Source organism: Rhinopithecus roxellana, chromosome 5, assembly GCF_007565055.1.
Source record: "Rhinopithecus roxellana isolate Shanxi Qingling chromosome 5, ASM756505v1, whole genome shotgun sequence".
In the NCBI taxonomy this organism is placed as follows: domain Eukaryota; kingdom Metazoa; phylum Chordata; class Mammalia; order Primates; family Cercopithecidae; genus Rhinopithecus; species Rhinopithecus roxellana.
The window spans coordinates 28910217-28927393 of NC_044553.1; the positions used below are offsets into that span (position 1 = coordinate 28910217).

Consider the following 17177-nt stretch of genomic DNA (forward strand, 5'->3'; position numbering starts at 1 on the left):
AAGTGCAGTGGCACATTCATAATTCACTGCAGCTTCACCTCTTGGGCTCAAACCATCCTCCTAAGTAGCTAAGACTACAAGTGTGAGACCCCATGCCTGGCTAGGAAGAGGGAAAACAGCCTGCAGTGGCCAGTGATGTTGGCCTGACTGCAGGAACTGTTTTGCCAGCTGATAGATCACACCCACAGAGCTGGGCAGTGCACTGTGAACACCAGTCCACAGGGCAAAGGGTGCTCTGCTGATGTCACAGGGAGGCCCCACTCCAGGACTCCCTAGGATTTAGCCACAACTGAAGATGTGTAATTTGCGGGGAGGAGCAGGTCACAGGAGCAAGATGAGAAACATATCCGCCAAATGCCATGGATACAGGCCACAGCAGTTTCACCTTCATGCTGGGCCTCAACATTGTAGTTAAATGGTAGACAGTGGTAGGGTTGTCTTAAAGCCAGGCAGGAGCGGGGAAGGCAGGGATCCAAGCTGGCAGAGGGGCAAGCAAAGTCTAGCATGCCTGAGGGCTACTTGAGGGAGGAAGAATGAGGGGCTTCAAGTTATGGTTAGACAGTGGAGACTCCAAGAAATTTTTTTTTTTTTTTCGCCCAGGCTGGAGTGCAGTGGCGTGATCTTAGCTCATGCAAACTCCGTCTCCCGGGTTCACGCCATTCTCCTGCCTCAGCCTCCCAAGCAGCTGGGACTATAGGCGCCCGCCACCACGCCCGGCTAAATTTTTGTATTTTTTAGTAGAGACGGGGTTTCACCATGTTAGCCAGGATGGTCTCCAACTCCTGACCTCGTGATCCGCCCACCTTGGCCTCCCAAAGTCCTGGGATTACAGGCTTGACCCACCACACTCGGCTGACTCCAAGAAAATTCTTGGGACAAGTAGGGAGGAAGCAAGCACTAACAGAGTGACAGAAATCACTGCTCCCAGTTGGCCGAAAGCAAAAGGATTCTGTGGGGAGCAGCACCATCTGCTGGCCAAAGGGAAGAACTGCCCCTGCTTCCCAATTCAGGCTGGTTGGCTGCAATCCCCAATGAGCCCTGGAGAGGTAGAGTTGGGGGACAAGGTGAAGGACCGTGTGCCAAGGTATGGGGGCATATAGGGCCTGGAAGCCTCCCTGTGACACTCCAGCCCCCCTGGAGATCACTCACACACCACTTGGCCCAGCATCAACACAAAGCCACCAGTGCAGTGCAGACAGTTTAATGCTCTCCACCTCCATCACCATCACCCACCATCCTCCACAAGGCCTCAGCACCAGGGCACCCTTCACACTGGAGCCCCAGTGTGCATAAAAGCATGCCCCCACTAGCATCACTTTCTCACCCAGTGCCCAGGACTTCGAAGGCTGCCTTCTCACTTCTGGGACATCTACAGGCAGGTGGAAGAGAAGGCTTCTTCTGAGGGAGAAGAGCTGGAGTTCAGAGGCCACAGAGTGAACAGACAGAAGAAAGGTGCTCTCTCTCTCTCGAGGTGAACAGGATGTGTGTGGGGAATGACAGGGACAAAAGAGCTGCTAGAGGCAGGGGTGGAACTGGGTCAGATTTCTGACTTCTCCAGGTAAAGGGCCTCTACCAGGAGGCACGTTAATGGTCTGGCATAACTGCAGCTTTAAGAACAGCATGAAAAGCTGGCAGAATACACTCACACCTGACACCTCCTGGCCAACAGCACTACTCTGCTCCCGTCAACATGGTGACAGTGGGGCAATTGCAAGATGACTTAGCAGAGCCTGGGAGGCAGCCTTCCCAAGTGGGTTCAAGCCGCTGCTCCCACTGCCCACCCCCATCAAAGGTGACACCCTCCTACAGCCAACTGAGCTGCTCCTCCTCATAGCGCTGGGGGTCGATGAACGGCCGGTCAATAGAGCGGATCATCAACTCCCCACAGTACACACACTCAGCGGCCACCAACTCATCCAGGTCAGCCTTGAGCTGTTCCCGGCTGGGGCCTGCAGTGGCAGCCCCACCCTCGGCCTCCTTGGCCCGGGCAGAGCCCTTGGCTGGGGGTGGAGCAGCCCCCAGCTTCCTCTGCAGCTCCTCCAGCCGGGCCTGCTTGTAGGCTGGCAGGCCAGGTCGCACGGCCTGCAGCAGGCAGTCAGCATGGAACATATGGCCACAGAGGAAGAGGTAAAAAGGGCGGTTGAGCAGGGGGAAGTCGCAGGTGGCACATTTGTCCTGGGGCTCCACAGTGCCGTAACGGCCCCGCAGCTCCTGCAGGTCTCGCCGGATGCGCTGGGCACTGGCTGTAGCCTCTTCCATCTCCCGCTGCAGCTCCTGGATGTGGTGGTTGTAGGCCTTAAGTGAGCTGCAGATCGCCTCCTTGAAGTGGTCGATGGTGACGAAATCAGGAAAGAAGGGCAGCACATCCTCAATCTTGAGCAAGGGGCAGCTAGCCAGGCAAGCCATGGCTGTCTGCACATCTTCCTCCTCCTGCACCACGTGCCGTGCGATCTTCAGCCACAGCTTCTTGCGCAATTCCTCATCCTCCTCGGGCAGGTCTGCACACTGCTTGGCCAGGTCCACGTCCACCTGTGGGGAGAGCAGGAGCTTTAGGGCCAAGCCCCTTCCTGCCCAGCATGTAGACTATGGGAGAGAGAGATGGCCGAGGAGAGGCCCCGAGGCAGGATTCCCAGCACTCCCGAAAGCAAGGGGGCCTGCCCCTGCCACAGCTATGTAAAAGCTTACTTAGAGTAGTAGGGCTCCAATTTTAGTGAATTAGAAATCACCTGGGAGGCTGGGCACAGTGGCTTCACGCCTGTAATCCCAGCACTTTAGAGGCCGAGGCAGGCGGATCACAAGGTCAGGCGATCGAGACCATCCTGGCTAACACGGTGAAACCCCATCTCTACTAAAAATAACAAAAAAAATTAGCCGGGCGTTGTGGCAAGGCACCTATAATCCCAGCTACTCGGGAGGCTGAGCCAGGAAAATGGCGTGAACCTGGAGGTGGAGCTGGCAGTGAGCCAAGATTGGGCCACTGCACTCCAGTCTGGGGCGACAGAGCGAGACTTCCGTCTCAAAAAAAAAGAAAAAAAAAAAAAAAAAGAAAGAAATCACCTGGGAAACATACTCAAAATACAAATTTTGAGCCCGTCCCCAAACATTCTGATTCAGTAAAGTCCTGAGTTCACGGCCTAGGAATTTGCATGTTAAATAGCACTTCATGTGATGCTAAGGCAGGTGACAATTCATGGTTTGAGAAGTGTAAATCAGCACCTTCCTCTTCTGCTACGTGTATGTACCAGGCACTGTTTCTAACTACTTTTCTTTTTTTCTTTTTGAGACAGAATCTCACTCTGTTGCCCGGGCTGGAGTGTGGTGTACGATTTCGGTTCACTGACACCTCCTTCTCCCAGGTTCAAGTGATTCTCCTGCCTCGGCCAAGTAGCTGGAATTACAGGTGCGGGCGACCACGCCCAGCTAATTTTTATATTTTTAGTAGAGACAGGGTTAGTAACGCTGGCCAGGCTGGTCTCGAACTCCTGACTTCAGGTGATCCGCCCACCTTGGCCTCCCAAAGTGCTGTGATTATAGGCATGAGCCACCGCACTGCCCTGAGTACTTTTCTTTTCTTCTTTTTTTTTTTTTTTTTGAGATGGAGTCTTGCTCTGTCACCCAGGCTGGAGTGCAATGGCATGATCTCAGCTCACTGCAACCTCCACCTCCCAGGTTTTAGCGACTCTCCTGCCTCAGCCCTCCTGAGTAGCTGGGATTACAGGCGTGCACCATAATGCCTGGCTAATTTTTATACTTTTAGTAGAGATGGGGCTTCACCATGTTGGGTCAGGCTGGTCTCGAACTCCTGACCCTGTGATCCGCCTGTCTTGGCCTCCCAAAGTGCTGGGATTACAGGCACGAGCCACCACACCCGGCTCTGAGTACTTTTCATACACAGAACTTTATCACCCCTATGAGGTAAATGTACTATAACACTGACCCCCCTTTTGTGGCCGAATAATCTGAGCACAGAGAGGTTCAGAAACTAGCCCAAGGTCACACAGCTTAGTAAGTGAAATGGCCAGAATTCAAATCTGACTTAACAGTCCAGCTCTTAACCGTCCTTCTCTGCAAGGGAAGCCAACACCCTCTAGCCACGGCCTCCCAAGCCCTTCCACAAAGAGCTGCTGCTCTTTGGGTCCCTCTCCCAGCTGGAGTCAAGATGCACTGGCTTACCTGCAGGGCCAGGTCCACGGCCTCCTCATACAGCTCCAGGACCTTGTAGACGTGGACACAAGCGCGGTGTGGGCCATGCTCAGCACAGAGCCGCAGCGCATACTTGAGGTCGTAATGCAACCCGGTGTGGGCTGGCCCCAGCCTGCTCGAGATAAGCCAGCAGTGAGTCCGGCCGGCCACGGGCATACAGCGACAGCAGGTAGTTGTGTATGGCCTGCTCAGTCTCCCCCAGCACGTTCACGCAGAACTCCATGTAGCGGATTGCCTGGCTCACCTGCTGGACCTCACCACCCTGACTGTAGTTCACCAGGGCAGGGATGATGCTGCCGAGCATCCAGCCGGCTGCCCAGCTCAATCCAGGCATCTACAAGCTGGCGGGGGATGTGACGGATGAGGATGGGTGAGAACTTGTAGAAGAGCTGGGGGTCGCGGTGGCGGGCGAGCACAGCCAGGGCCTCCTCATAGGCCTCGTGCTGACAGTGGTAAGCTACCACCCCGCTCATAGTCCTGCATGATCACTGCAAAGTATACCATGTGCTCTGTGTCCCCATGACTGGCGAGCAGCTCATGGATAGAGGCCCGGCTGGCAAGAGCCACTCTTTGTGGCGGGGGCTGCTGAGGAAGGTACGAAAGCATTCCTTGGTTTCTTCTCGGTAGAGGGTCAGGGCCCTCTGGGTCGCCTGTAGAGCCCCAAGCCGGCTCAGGTAGAGCTCTGTCAGCCAGGTGGTCAGCAGTGTGGCCTGGGTACGCTCGGCTTGCCTTCAAACTGGCCAGTTTTTCGCTGCAGGAACTCAGCCAGAGCCTCCTCCTGTCGGGCTTCCAGGAACTTGAGGGCAATCTCCTCAAAGTAGCTCTGGGTCAGGGCATAGCAGCGTGCGCTCCTCCAGGTAGCGACGCTGGCGAAAGCAGAAATCGGCCTCCCGGGCCAGGACCGTGTCCAGGCAGTCAGGCCGCTCTCGGCAATACTCTTTGGCCAGATCAAAGCGGTTCATGTCCAGATAGGTGCGCCAGACATCTCGGGCCTCCCGTTGCACATGGTAGCGGAAGACAGCCCGCTCAGTGTAGGCCCACAGCTGGCCTGTGGAGGAGTCCTTCACCATGTGCTTCAGTGGCCCAAATTTCTCCAGGAAGTGATCCCGCAGCACCACCTGCCCAGTCAGTGTGCACACTGCCTCCACCCGGTCTGCCAGCAGCAGCAGGAAGTGGAACTGGGTCAAGACGATGGCTAGGGGTGGGCTGGCCCCAGGCCCTACCCCCTCTGGTACTCCCAGACTCGCTCCTCGCTCAGCAGAGAGTCAGGGCGTCCACAGTCCAATGCCCCATATAACACACCATCCCCCATCATCCAGGCAAAGGCCCGGGTGCGGAGCGCAGCTTGGGAGTGTAGAAGGCCAGCTCACTGTAGCCCAGGTTGCTGGGAAACTCACGGAATGGGGGTGGATGGTCCGTGTAAGCTGCAAAGAGCCCTGAGAAACCCTGGGCCTCAGCCCCCTCTGCTGCTCGGCCTATGAACTGGAAGAGGCGCTGCCGAGTGGTGGCAATAACGAAGCTACGCCCATCAGGGCCCCGCTCGGCCTCAGGGAGCACACAGGTGCTGGACCCCCTTCTTCATTGAGCACGTACAACGGGCGGAAGTAGAGATCCGGAGCAGGGCCGAAAAGCCCACCTTCGCTGGCTGAGAGCTCTGCTTCGAAGATGTGGCCTTGGGCAGTCCCGACCAGGATGGGGCCTGTGCTGCTCTCGGTGCCCAGTGCCTTGTTCCAACCCACACTCTCCACCAGCTGCCCCTTCCAGCGTGCTAGTGGCCGTACCTTCTGTCCGTTTCGGTTCACGTAGAGGACCTCCGTGCTGCTCAGGGCAATCAGCAAGTGAGAGCCTGGAGTGGGGAGAGTATGGCACCCCAGTGGATGCTGCCATTCCCACTCTCAGCCTCCTCCTGGCCCCCACACCACCCTCAGAGCCCACCCACCCAGGCAGTGACTGACCAGAGGCCCCCTCCTCGGATCTCCACTGTCACTTACCCGTATGGTCAAGGAACATCTTGTGAACTTTTGCGTCATCCTTACGTCCCAGCTCCACGTGGTTGGGCTCACTTGCCTTACCCAAGTCAATGCTGTGGGGACAAGCGTCACTATCACTCTAGAGAAGGGAAGATCCTTTTTTGGATCATGAACCTCTTTAATAATCTGATAAAAGCCATAGACTTTCTTCCCTGAAGTCTACATCTACACATAAGATGCTGAATACAGGCCAGGTACAGTGGCTCAGGCCTGTAATCCCAGCACTTTGGGAGTCCGAGGCGGGTAGATTGCTTAAGCTCAGGAGTTTGAGGCCAGACTGGGCAACATGGTGAAATCCCATCTCTACAAAAAATACAAAAAATAGTAGCCGGGTGTGGTGGACACACCTGTGGTCCAGCTATTCCGGAGGCTGAGGTGGGAGATCATCTGAGCCTGGAGGCAGAGGTTGCAGTCAGCTGAGACTGCACCACTGCATTCCAACCTGGGCAACAGAGTGAGACTCTATCTCAAAAAAAAAAAAAAAAAAAAAAAAAAAAAAATTGCTGAATACAGAAGCTCTGCCTATGGAGTAGCCCTGGGCCCTACTTAAGAACTCTCTTGCCAGCCCTGGGTCCTACTTAAGAACTCTCTTGCTAGGCGCAGTGGCTCACACCTGTCATCTCAGCTTTTAGGGAGGCAGAGGCGAGAGGACAGCTTGAGCCCAGGAGTTTGAGACCTGCCTAGGCAATATAGCAAGACCATGTTCTCCACAAAAAGGGGGAAAAAGAAAAAAAAGACAAATAGGCCAGGCGTGGTGGTTCACACCTGTAATCCCAGCACTCTGGGAGGCTGAGGTGTCGAATCACGAGGTCAGGCGATCGAGACCATCCTGGCTAACACAGTGAAACTCCATCTCTACTAAAAATACAAAAAATTAGCCGGGCGCCTGTGGTCCCAGCTACTCGGGAGGCTGAGGCAAGAGAATGGTGTGAACCCGGCAAGCGGAGCTTGCAGTGAGCTGAGATGGCAACCACTGCACTGCAGCCTGGGCGACAGCAAGACTCCGTCTCAAAAAAAAAAAACAACAAAAAAACCCCCTTAGCTCTGCAAGCTCCCTCACCTTATTTTGAGAAATCACTAAGGAGAAGATTTTCCCATCTGCTCAAAAAATCTCCATTGAAGACTCAATCAGACTTGGGGGAAAAAACCAAAAGATCTCCAGTGCATCTGGGAAGACAGGCAGAGATATCCCAGACTGCTGGGTTAAGAAGGGAGCAACGAAGAGCAGCTCATAGTTACTGGGCACTTTTGCATACCAAGCCCCATGCCGAAAGCTTCATCAGTCTAGTATTATCTCAATCCATCTTGACAAAAACCTTGAGGAGTACTCCTGTTTATATTCTCTTTATGAAAGTCTTTCCAAATTATATGCTTGTTCTAACTAAAGAATCGACGCAAAGATGTATAAAGAATGACTTAATTTTCTTCTCAAACTCCTGTTATTCCCCACTGAGAAAACTCATGTTAACATCTTTTTTCATACTCATAACACAAATAGGGTGGTTTTGTTGCTATTACAAAAATGCCTTCATATTGCATATATGTGTATGTGTCTTAATTTGTAAATTAATGATATTTCGTGAGCATCCCACTAGTCAATCGATATAGCTCTAACTGGTTTTTTTTCACCCCCAAACCCAGTTTTCCAGGATAACTCTTCTTTTTTTTGAGACAGAGTCTCACTCTTATCACCCAGGCTAGAGTGCGGTGGCATGGTCTCGGCTCACTGCAACCTCTGCCTCCCGGGTTCAAGCCATTCTCTTGCCTCAGCCTCCCAAGTAGCTGGGATTACAGGCATGCGCCACCACACATGGCTAATTTTGTATTTTTAGTAGAGATGGAGTTTCTCCATGTTGGCCAGGCTGGTCTTGAACTCCTGACCTCAGGTGGTCTGCCTGCCTCAGCCTCCCAAAGTGTTGGGATTATAGGCGTGAGCCACCACGCCCAGCCAGGATAATTCTTTTTTTAAACAGCTGCATTATATTCTATTTTATGGCTGAACTACAATTTAATCAACCATTTTCCCGTTGATGGGCATTCAGCTTGGATCCAGTTTTTCCTACCACAAGAATGCTGCAATCATACTCTTATGTCTACACTCCACACTCCTAAACAGCTTTTTTTTTTTTTCCCTTTTCCTTTTTTTTTTTTTTTTTTTTTAATCAGAGTCTCCCTGTTGTCACCCAGCTGGAGTTCAATGGCATGGCTCACTGCAACTTCTGGCTCTCGGGTTCCAGCAATTCTCCTGCCTCAGCCTCCCTAGTAGCTGAGATTACAGGCGCCCACCACAATGCCCAGCTAATTTTTGTATTTTTAGTAGAAACAGGTTTCACCATGTTGGCCAGGCTGGTCTGGAACTCCTGACCTCAGGTGATCCACCCTCCTCAGCCTTCCAAAGTGCTGGAATTACAGGTGTAAGCCACTGTGCCTGGGGCTTTTTTTTTTTTTTTTTAAAGAGACAGGAGTACAGTGATGCAAACACAGCTCACTGCAAGCCTTGAACTCCTGGGCTCAAGTGATCCTCTTGCCTCGGCCTCCCCGGTAGTTGGGACTGCACCACTACACCTGGCTAATTTTAAAAAATTTGTTTGGTAGAGATGGGTGTCTCACTATGTTGCTCAAGCTAGTTTCAAACTCCTGATCTCATGTGATCCTCTTGTCTGGGCCTCCCAAAGTGCTGAGATTATAGGTGTGAGCCACCATGCCCTGCCAGGCCAGATTCTTGAGCCACCATGCCCTGCCAGGCCAGATTCTCAACCACTACCCACTACAAAGTATTGCTCTCTTTGGAAAGGGATAGGATATTTCCTGAAAACTCCAAATTCACTGCTTTACTTGCCTGGAATGGAAGAAAGGCCCCAGGAGTTAATAGTCCCCAAACACCTCTCTAGTCCCTACTCCTAAGCTCTGTGAGCCCTTGATTACCGGAGCAGTGTATCCTTGCCCAGGCTCATGCAGAGCTGATTGCTGGAGACGACAAGACTGGTGATGCGCTCGGAAGGGGTGAAGTCAATGCGCTGCTTTGTGAAGATGGGCACTTCCTTCTCCAGCTGGGCATTCACATACCCTAACAGGTAAGGAATGACAAGATTAGCTATGGAAGAGAGAGATGAAGGGTCAGGAGAGGCAGAAAAACACCACGGTGCTCCTCGCCACTCTCCTGACATATTCCTGTCCCCAGGACCTTGGTTAACAAATAGTTTGATATCAAGTCGTTTGCTGGTCACCTTTACATTAGAGGTCTGGGGCTCTTTCCACACTCTGACAGCAGTGAGGGGTTGATTCTTTGAACCCTTAAGATGCTGTCAAGCATGATGTACCTGCTCCCAGCGGTAATGGGGCTGGGTGGGGATGGGATGGGACTGGTGGTCTGGGCATTCTCCCTTATCAGGTCTTTGGCCCAGCAATCCCAGCTTAACGAAAGTAGTATAGCCCCATTCTCTACCCCCCTCCCTGCCCATGCGGTAATGGGCCTCAGTGTAGAGTTGGCAAGTGCTGGGATATTTTGAGCACTGAATGAGGGTAAAGACTAGAGTGAAAGCAGCTGCAATTCGTTAACACCACTCACTGGAACAGTTCCCCAGGGCTCCCTATGCCCTCATTCTCCTGGAGACTCACTACTTTCTACAAAAAACGTCCCAAAACTCCAGACTGCACCCAGCTATAGCCAAGGTCGAAAAGATTTAATCTCCATTTTCCCCTGTTCAGCGACAAAATTCCCTCTGGGACCCTCCCTTCTTCTTCTGCAATATTCCGCCTTCACCGCTTTCTTTGCCCATTCCTTCCCTCCCACCTCCAGAAGAGGCCTGGTGGGAGAAGCATCAGCAGAAGCCGGGAGCCCATTCTAAGTTCTCCCAACAGCCCAACTGCGCCCTGTAGGTGAGTACTTCCTTATCTGGGCCCCAATTCCCTCTCAAAAGGACCCTAGCGGTAGAGCCTAGATCACGGCCGCTGCTCCCCTAGCTCTTTCAAACTTTGACTATCCACCAGCTGGGGGCCAAGAGAGCCTGAGGAGAATCAGGGGCCTAGACCCGGAAGGCATGGCCCAGGGGACGACCTCGAGCTCCTGGAGCTGCCCTCCCCGCTGCTCCCACGCAAATGCTAGGAGAGCCGAAAGGGGCAGCGGCACCCTCCTCTTCCTTACCCGAGTGGGGGATGCCCACGCTAGGGCAGCCGGGCTGCAAGACGGCCGAGCGGGACAGCGAGTTCTCGTACTCATCCAGGATGGACGCCATGGTGCCCGGCCTCTGGGCCCTTTGTCCGGGGTCTGGGGATTACAAAAGGGCTCCCCCCCGGGGTCCCCGTCGCCCCAGAATGGAAGCTATAACTCCCCAGCCTCTGACAGATCCTGGGAACCTGCAACCTTCGCCTCCTCTTTAAAATCCTGAGGATCCTCTTGCTCTTGCCTTATGCAGCGAGATAATCGGGCAGTCCTCGCCCTTGAATCTGGCGCAGTCTTGCACCCTACTCCCCGCCGCCCCACCCCCAACAAAAGATCACAGGCTCCCTTCAGCTGGTCCCAGGTGATCCCAACCTCGCCCCTGCAGCTCAGCTGACTCCCGCCCCCGTGACGCGGACCTAAAACGTAACTTCCGGGTTCTCAGAGCCCCACGTACGCTGGCGCACAACGTCGCCCGGCGCGCCCGCAGAAAGCGAGACGAGGGCTGCGGGCGGGGCGTGTGGCGAGTGCTGTCGAACACAAGCCCCAGGACCCTGCTGCAGTTCCAGGCTTCGACACCAGGAGGCAATCCCGGCTTTCTCAGCCCGCGTTCCCCACCGGCCTGGCGCCGCCCAGCCCTGGCTTTCGTGCCCAGGCTGTGCTTCCCTCTCATGGTCTGTCCAGCCTCCCGGACCAGCTCCCGCTCCCACCTTTCTAAACAGCCTCGGAGAACCTCCCGTTCCTCAATCCAATCGCTGGCTCGGGCCCACCGTCACAGGGCACACGCAGAGAAGTCCTGGCCACTCTTCTCCCTTACCCAGAGGCCCCCAGCTTCCGGGAGACAGCAGAGCTGGTGGCCAGGCTAGTGGGAAACCCTGTGCCAGGAACCGCCCTGACCTGCCCCACAGTGGCTCCTTGGCTGAGGGTTGCTGGGCCACTTCCATTTACTCATTTACCAAAATGTGGTTGAGCACTTACTCTGTGCCCAGGCTTGGGCTGGCAGCTGGGGTCACAGAGATGAGGACAAACCCTCCCCGCCCTGGAAAAGGCAGCAGGGTCGCTGGACCCATTAAAATAGACCATTCATACTAGAAAAGCAAGTGATAGATTATCCATCAGGCGTTTGCTCCACGAATGAGCGTCCACAATGTACCATGCACTGTTCAGGCTTTGGGGACGTGGCAGAGAACCAGACGGAAAATGTCTCTGGCCTGGTGGGGCGTTCCCAGCGACGTGGCCACGGCGCCGTGAGAGCATGGAGGAGCAGGGAACAAATGCCTGCCAAGTCCATCAAGAACGAGGGACAAGTGGGAGCAAGCGTGAAGGCGGGGACCACCCAGCCTGAGGTGGAGAGGGGAGCCTTCACTCAGGGACCTGCGAGGGCTGGGGCGCGACTATGGTTGGGTTTTCCTCTCCCACCTGCTTAGGCGACCCAGATGGAGTCTGTTCCCTTCTGGGGCCGATGGATTCTACCTTGCTAAAGTGGAAGACTCTGGACTAGGGTCGCCACCGTCCTGGCTTTGCTGGGCGGCCCCCACCTAACGACTAACAGTAGTATCTCTTTGCTCTCAGAAGTTTCCAGGTTTGCACCATACCTTTTGTGGTTGGGTTACTCTTGCTCAACTTTCTGGCCACATGCGGAGAACTTTGACTCTCACCAGCCCTACTGAGGGCTCTCTGGCTTGGAGGGGCACTAGCCCTGGGGCAGGTGACAAGTATGCCATCTAGCCTCATTTCCCTTCGCATCAGGGTCCTGCTTCTCCTGACCAAGCCTGCAGCCTCAATGTGGCCTTCCCACCTGAGGTTGCCAGGTGCCAGGAGGGAAGTGCAGGAGCAGGACAATAGGCAGGAGGCTTCCTCTAAGAAAAGTGATCCCAGATAGGGAGCTGCCCTGCTCCATACATAACACTTCACCCCCAGGTCACCTGCCATCTGCCCTCAGGTCTGGCAGGTGCAGAGGGCTGTCTCTGCCGCATGGAGCCCATCAGCAGCTGGAGGTCAGCATAGGAGTGCTGCCTTAGGGACACAGAGTACTTGCAGCTATGGCGTAAGGGTCCCCAGCACCCCCTTATTTGGCTCCATTGCTCTCCGGGATGTGTGGGATAGGCCCTGGGTGGATCCTGTTTGTGGCCGACTCAGTGCAGTCTCCCTCATGCGTTGATTACCACAGTACATCTCCACCTACTCATTCTTCAGTCCTTAGGCTGGACTTTGGATTCTTTGAGAGCCACAGAATCAGTGTGGCAGTTACAATGAGACAGGTAAGGGATGACTGCTAGGGCATCAAAAGAGAGGATTCCTGTGTGAAAGCAGTTGAATTTGACCCAAGGCTTGAAGTGCATGTATGATCTCCAAGGGCAAGCTGTATCTCTTATTCCTGCCCAGTCACTTGCTAGCTGTGACACTGCACAGTAGATGCTCTTAGCTTCACTTTCCTCATCTACAGAGACAAATACCTACCTATTAGGTCTGTGTTGAGAAGTAAATGAGGTGATCCATGTGAAAGCTCACTGCTATAGCATAATGGCCAACATGGAGCATGTGCTTAATAAACTCTAAATGTGACTTTCATCTGACAGTCTCTCTCAAGTCCTCCTCTTCCCTGAAGCCTCTCTGGATCCCTCAGAAGTTTTTTTAGAGATCTTGCTCTGTCACCCAGGCTGGAGTGCAGTGGTGTGATCATAGCTCATCTAAACACCTGGGCTCAAGCCATTCTCCTGTCTCAGCCTTCCCAGTAGCTGGGATTACATGTGAGAGCCACTGTGCCCAGCTGGCTTTTCTTATCCTGGCCACTTGGGGGCCCCTAATGATGCAGTGTGGACATTTTACTTTGATAGAAACTGCAGGAAATAACCCAGGGATTTCTGAGCATGAAGATACAGAGGTGTCTTAGGGAACTCGTAGCTAGAGACATATGCACCAGCCTCTAGTCCTCAGAGTCATTGTGGTGGTTGCCATGAGACAGGTAACAGCTGACTGCTAGGCCAGTGAGAGAGAGGATCTGTGTAAGAAAGCAATTGAATTTGACCTAAGACTTGAAGAGCATGTAGTACCTCTAAGGGCAAAAAGAGATGGTATTATGCAGTCCTCAAGAAAACCAAGAGCAGGGCTGAGCATGGTAGCTCACACCTGTAATTCCAGCACTTTAGGAGGCTGAGGTGGAAGGATCACTTGAGTCCAGGAGTTTGAGACCAGCCTGGCCAACATGGCAAAACCCTGTCTCTATTAGAAATACAAAACCTAGGCCGGGCGCGGTGGCTCAAGCCTGTAATGCCAGCACTTTGGGAGGCCGAGACGGGCGGATCACGAGGTCAGGAGATCGAGACCATCCTGGCTAACATGGTGAAACCCTGTCTCTACTAAAAAATACAAAAAAAAAAAAAAAAAAAAAAAAAAAAAAAAAAAAAACTAGCCGGGCGAGGTGGCGGGCGCCTGTAGTCCCAGCTACTCAGGAGGCTGAGGCAGGAGAATGGCATAAACCCGGGAGGCGGAGCTTGCAGTGAGCTGAGATCAGGCCACTGCACTCCAGCCTGGGTGACAGAGCGAGACTCCGTCTCAAAAAAAAAAAAAAAAAAAAGGAAAGAAAAAAAAAAAAGAAATACAAAAACTAGCCAGGTGTGGTGGTGCATGCCTGTGGTCCCAGGTACTCGAGAGGCTAAGGCAGGAGAATCGCTTGAACCTGGGAAGCAGAGGTTTCAGTGAACCAAGGTTGTGCCACTACACTCCAGCCTGGGAGACAGAATGAGACTCTGCCTCAAAAAACGAAAGAAAGAAAGAGAGAATGAGAAAGAGAAAGAAAAAAAAAGGAAAAAGAAGAAAAGGAAAAAGGAAAGAAAAACAGCAATGACCTGCAAACAGTGTGATTTTGGGGTAAAACACTGGAGTGCTAGGGATTGGAGGGAATGAGGCAGGCTGTGGCCAGGTTGCAAATTTATTCAATGGGCCATGGGAATGTTTTGGTTGGAGTTGATTAATTAACTTAGTGTTAACTGATATTAACTGATGTTCATATTCCATTCAAATTTCCTTAGTGTTTTTTGTTTTTTTCTTTTTCTTTTTTTTTTTTTTGAGACGGAGTCTCGCTCTGCCGCCCAGGCTGGAGTGCAGTGGCTGGATCTCAGCTCACTGCAAGCTCCGCCTCCCGGGTTCACGCCATTCTACTGTCTCAGCCTCCCAAGTAGCTGGGACTACAGGCGCCCGCCACGTCGCCCGGCTAGTTTTTTGTATTTTTAGTAGAGACGGGGTTTCACCGTGTTAGCCAGGATGATCTCGATCTCCTGACCTCGTGATCCGCCCGTCTCGGCCTCCCAAAGTGCTGGCATTACAGGCTTGAGCCACCGCGCCCGGCCTTTTTCTTTTTTTAGACAGGGTCTCATTCTGTAGCCCAGGCTGTAGTGTACTGGCTCAATCATGGCTCACTGCAGCCTTTTTTCTTTTTTCTTTTTTTGTTTTTGTTTTTTTGAGACAGAGACTTGCTCTGTCGCACAGCCTAGAGTGCAATAGTTTGATGTGGCTCACTGCAACTTCCGCCTCCTGGGTTCAAGTGATTCTCCTGCCTCAGCCTTCCGAGTAGCTGGGATTACAGACATACGCGACCATGCCTGACTAATTTTTGTATTTTTAGTAGAGATGGGGTTTCACCATGTTGGCCAGGCTGGTCTTGAGCTCCTGACCTCAGGTGATCCACCCGGCCCGGCCTCCCAAAGTGTTGGGATTACAGGTGTGAGCTGTGAGCCACCAGGCCTGGCCTGACAGCCTTGACCTCCTGGGCTCAAGCGATCCTCTTGCCTCAGCCCCCCAAGTAGCGTGGACTACAGGTGCACACCACCATACCCAGCTAATTTTTGTTTTTTTTTTTTTGTAGAGAGAGGGTTTTCCCATGTTGCCCAGGCTGGTCTTGAACTTCTGAGCTCAAGCTACCTGCCTGCTTTGGGCTCCCAAAGTGCTGGGATTACAGGTATGAGCCAACGTGCCTGGCCCTTACTTTGAATGTCCTTTTTCTGGAACACGATCTCATCCAGCATTCCACACTGCATTCTCGTCATACTATATGAAGGGTGCATATCAGCTTGACTTATCACTATTGATCTTACTCTTGATTACCTGGCTGAAGGAGTGTTCTTCAGGATTCTCAAATGTAGTTTTTTTCACCCTTTTTCTGTTTATTTATCAGTATAGAATTATGAACATTTTTTTCTTTTGTTCCCCCTTTTTTTTTTTGGAGACTGAGTCTCACTCTGTTGGCCAGGCTGGAGTGCAGTGGTGCAATCTTGGCTCACCTCAACCTCCACCTCCCAGGTTCAAGCAATTCTCATGTCTCAGTCTCCCGAATAGCTGGGACTACAGGTGTGTGCCACCACGCCCGACTAAGTTTTGTATTTTTAGTAGAGATAAGGTTTTACCCAACCAGGCTGGTCTCGAATTCCTGACCTCAGGTGATCCACCCGCCTCGGCCTCCCAAAGTGCTGGGATTACAGACATGAGCCACTGCTCCAGGTCTATTTTAAATTTTTTATTTTTAACTTCCAGAACCCACCAATACTACTTTCTATTATTGCTCAGATTGTTCCTGTTTTGGCCTCTGAAGGCTCTTTCTTTTTTCTTTTCTTTTCTTTTTTTTTTTTGAGACAGAGTCTGGCTCTGTCACCAGGCTGGAGTGCAGTGGTGCAATCTCGGCTCACTGCAACCTCCGCCTCCCTGGTTCAAGCGATTCTCCTGCCTGAGCCTCCTGAGTAGCTGGGACTACAGGTGCGTGCCACCATGCCCAGCTAATTTTTGTATTTTTAGTAGAGACAGGTTTCACCATGTTGGCCAGGATGGTCTCCATCTCCCGACCTCATGATCCTCCCGCCTCAGCCTCCCAAGGTGCTGGGATTACGGGCATCAGCCACTGCACCCTGCTGGAAGCTCTTTCATTGATGCCTGTGTCCATTTGAAGTACAGCAGTTCCCCTTATCTGTAGTTTTGCTTTCCAGGCTTTCAGTTGCCTGCAGTCAATGGCAGTCTGAAAATAGGTGTGGATAATACAATAATATATTTTGAGAGAGAGAGACCACATTCACATAACTTTTATTTATTTATTTATCTATTTATTTATTTATTTTGAGATGGAGTCTTGCTCTGTTGCCCAGGCTAGAGTGCTATGGCATGTTCTCAGCTCACTGCAACCTCCACCTCCTGGGTTCAAGCAATTCTCCTGCCTCAGCCTCCCGAGTAGCTGGGACTACAGGCACCCACCACCATGCCTGGCTAATTTTAGTACTTTTAGTAGAGACGGAGTCTCACCATGTTGGCCAGGCTGGTCTCCAACTCATGACCTCAGGTGATCTGGCCGCCTGAGCCTCCCAAAGTGTTGGGATTACAGGTGTGAGCTACCACACCCGGCCTCATAACTTTTATTTTTATTTTTATTTTTTATTTTTTGGGACGGAATTTCACTCTTGTTGCCTAGGCTGGAGTGCAATGGCACAATCTCTGCTCACCACAACCTCCGCCTCCCAGGTTCAAGTGATTCTTCTGCCTCAGCCTCCAGAGTAGCTGGGATTACAGGCATGCGCAACCCTGCCCAGATAATTTTGTATTTTTAGTAGAGACGGGGTTTCTCCATGTTGGTCAGGCTGGTCTCAAACTCCCAACCTCAGGTGATCTGCCTGCCTCGGCCTCCCAAAGTGCTGGGATTACAGGCGTGAGCCAACTCATCCAGCCTACATAACTTTTATTGCAGTCTGTTGTTATAATTGTCCTATATTATTATTGTTGTTAACCTCACAGTGGACCTAATTTAT

At 52.4% G+C, this 17177-nt stretch overlaps 1 protein-coding gene across 1 annotated transcript; it reads right to left on the bottom strand.

Moving 5' to 3' along the window:
* Positions 1–1185: 1185 nt before the first annotated feature.
* LOC104666890 (VPS18 core subunit of CORVET and HOPS complexes) lies at positions 1186–10818 on the bottom strand. The gene is given in 14 exon segments (XM_010369034.2): positions 1186–2529; positions 4174–4290; positions 4292–4495; positions 4497–4667; positions 4669–4763; positions 4766–4934; positions 4937–5053; positions 5055–5437; positions 5440–5532; positions 5535–5753; positions 5756–6049; positions 6195–6286; positions 9159–9300; positions 10378–10818. Coding segments are annotated over 14 exon segments (2913 nt in total). The 5' UTR covers positions 10469–10818; the 3' UTR covers positions 1186–1803.
* Between the last annotated feature and the right edge of the window lie 6359 nt (positions 10819–17177).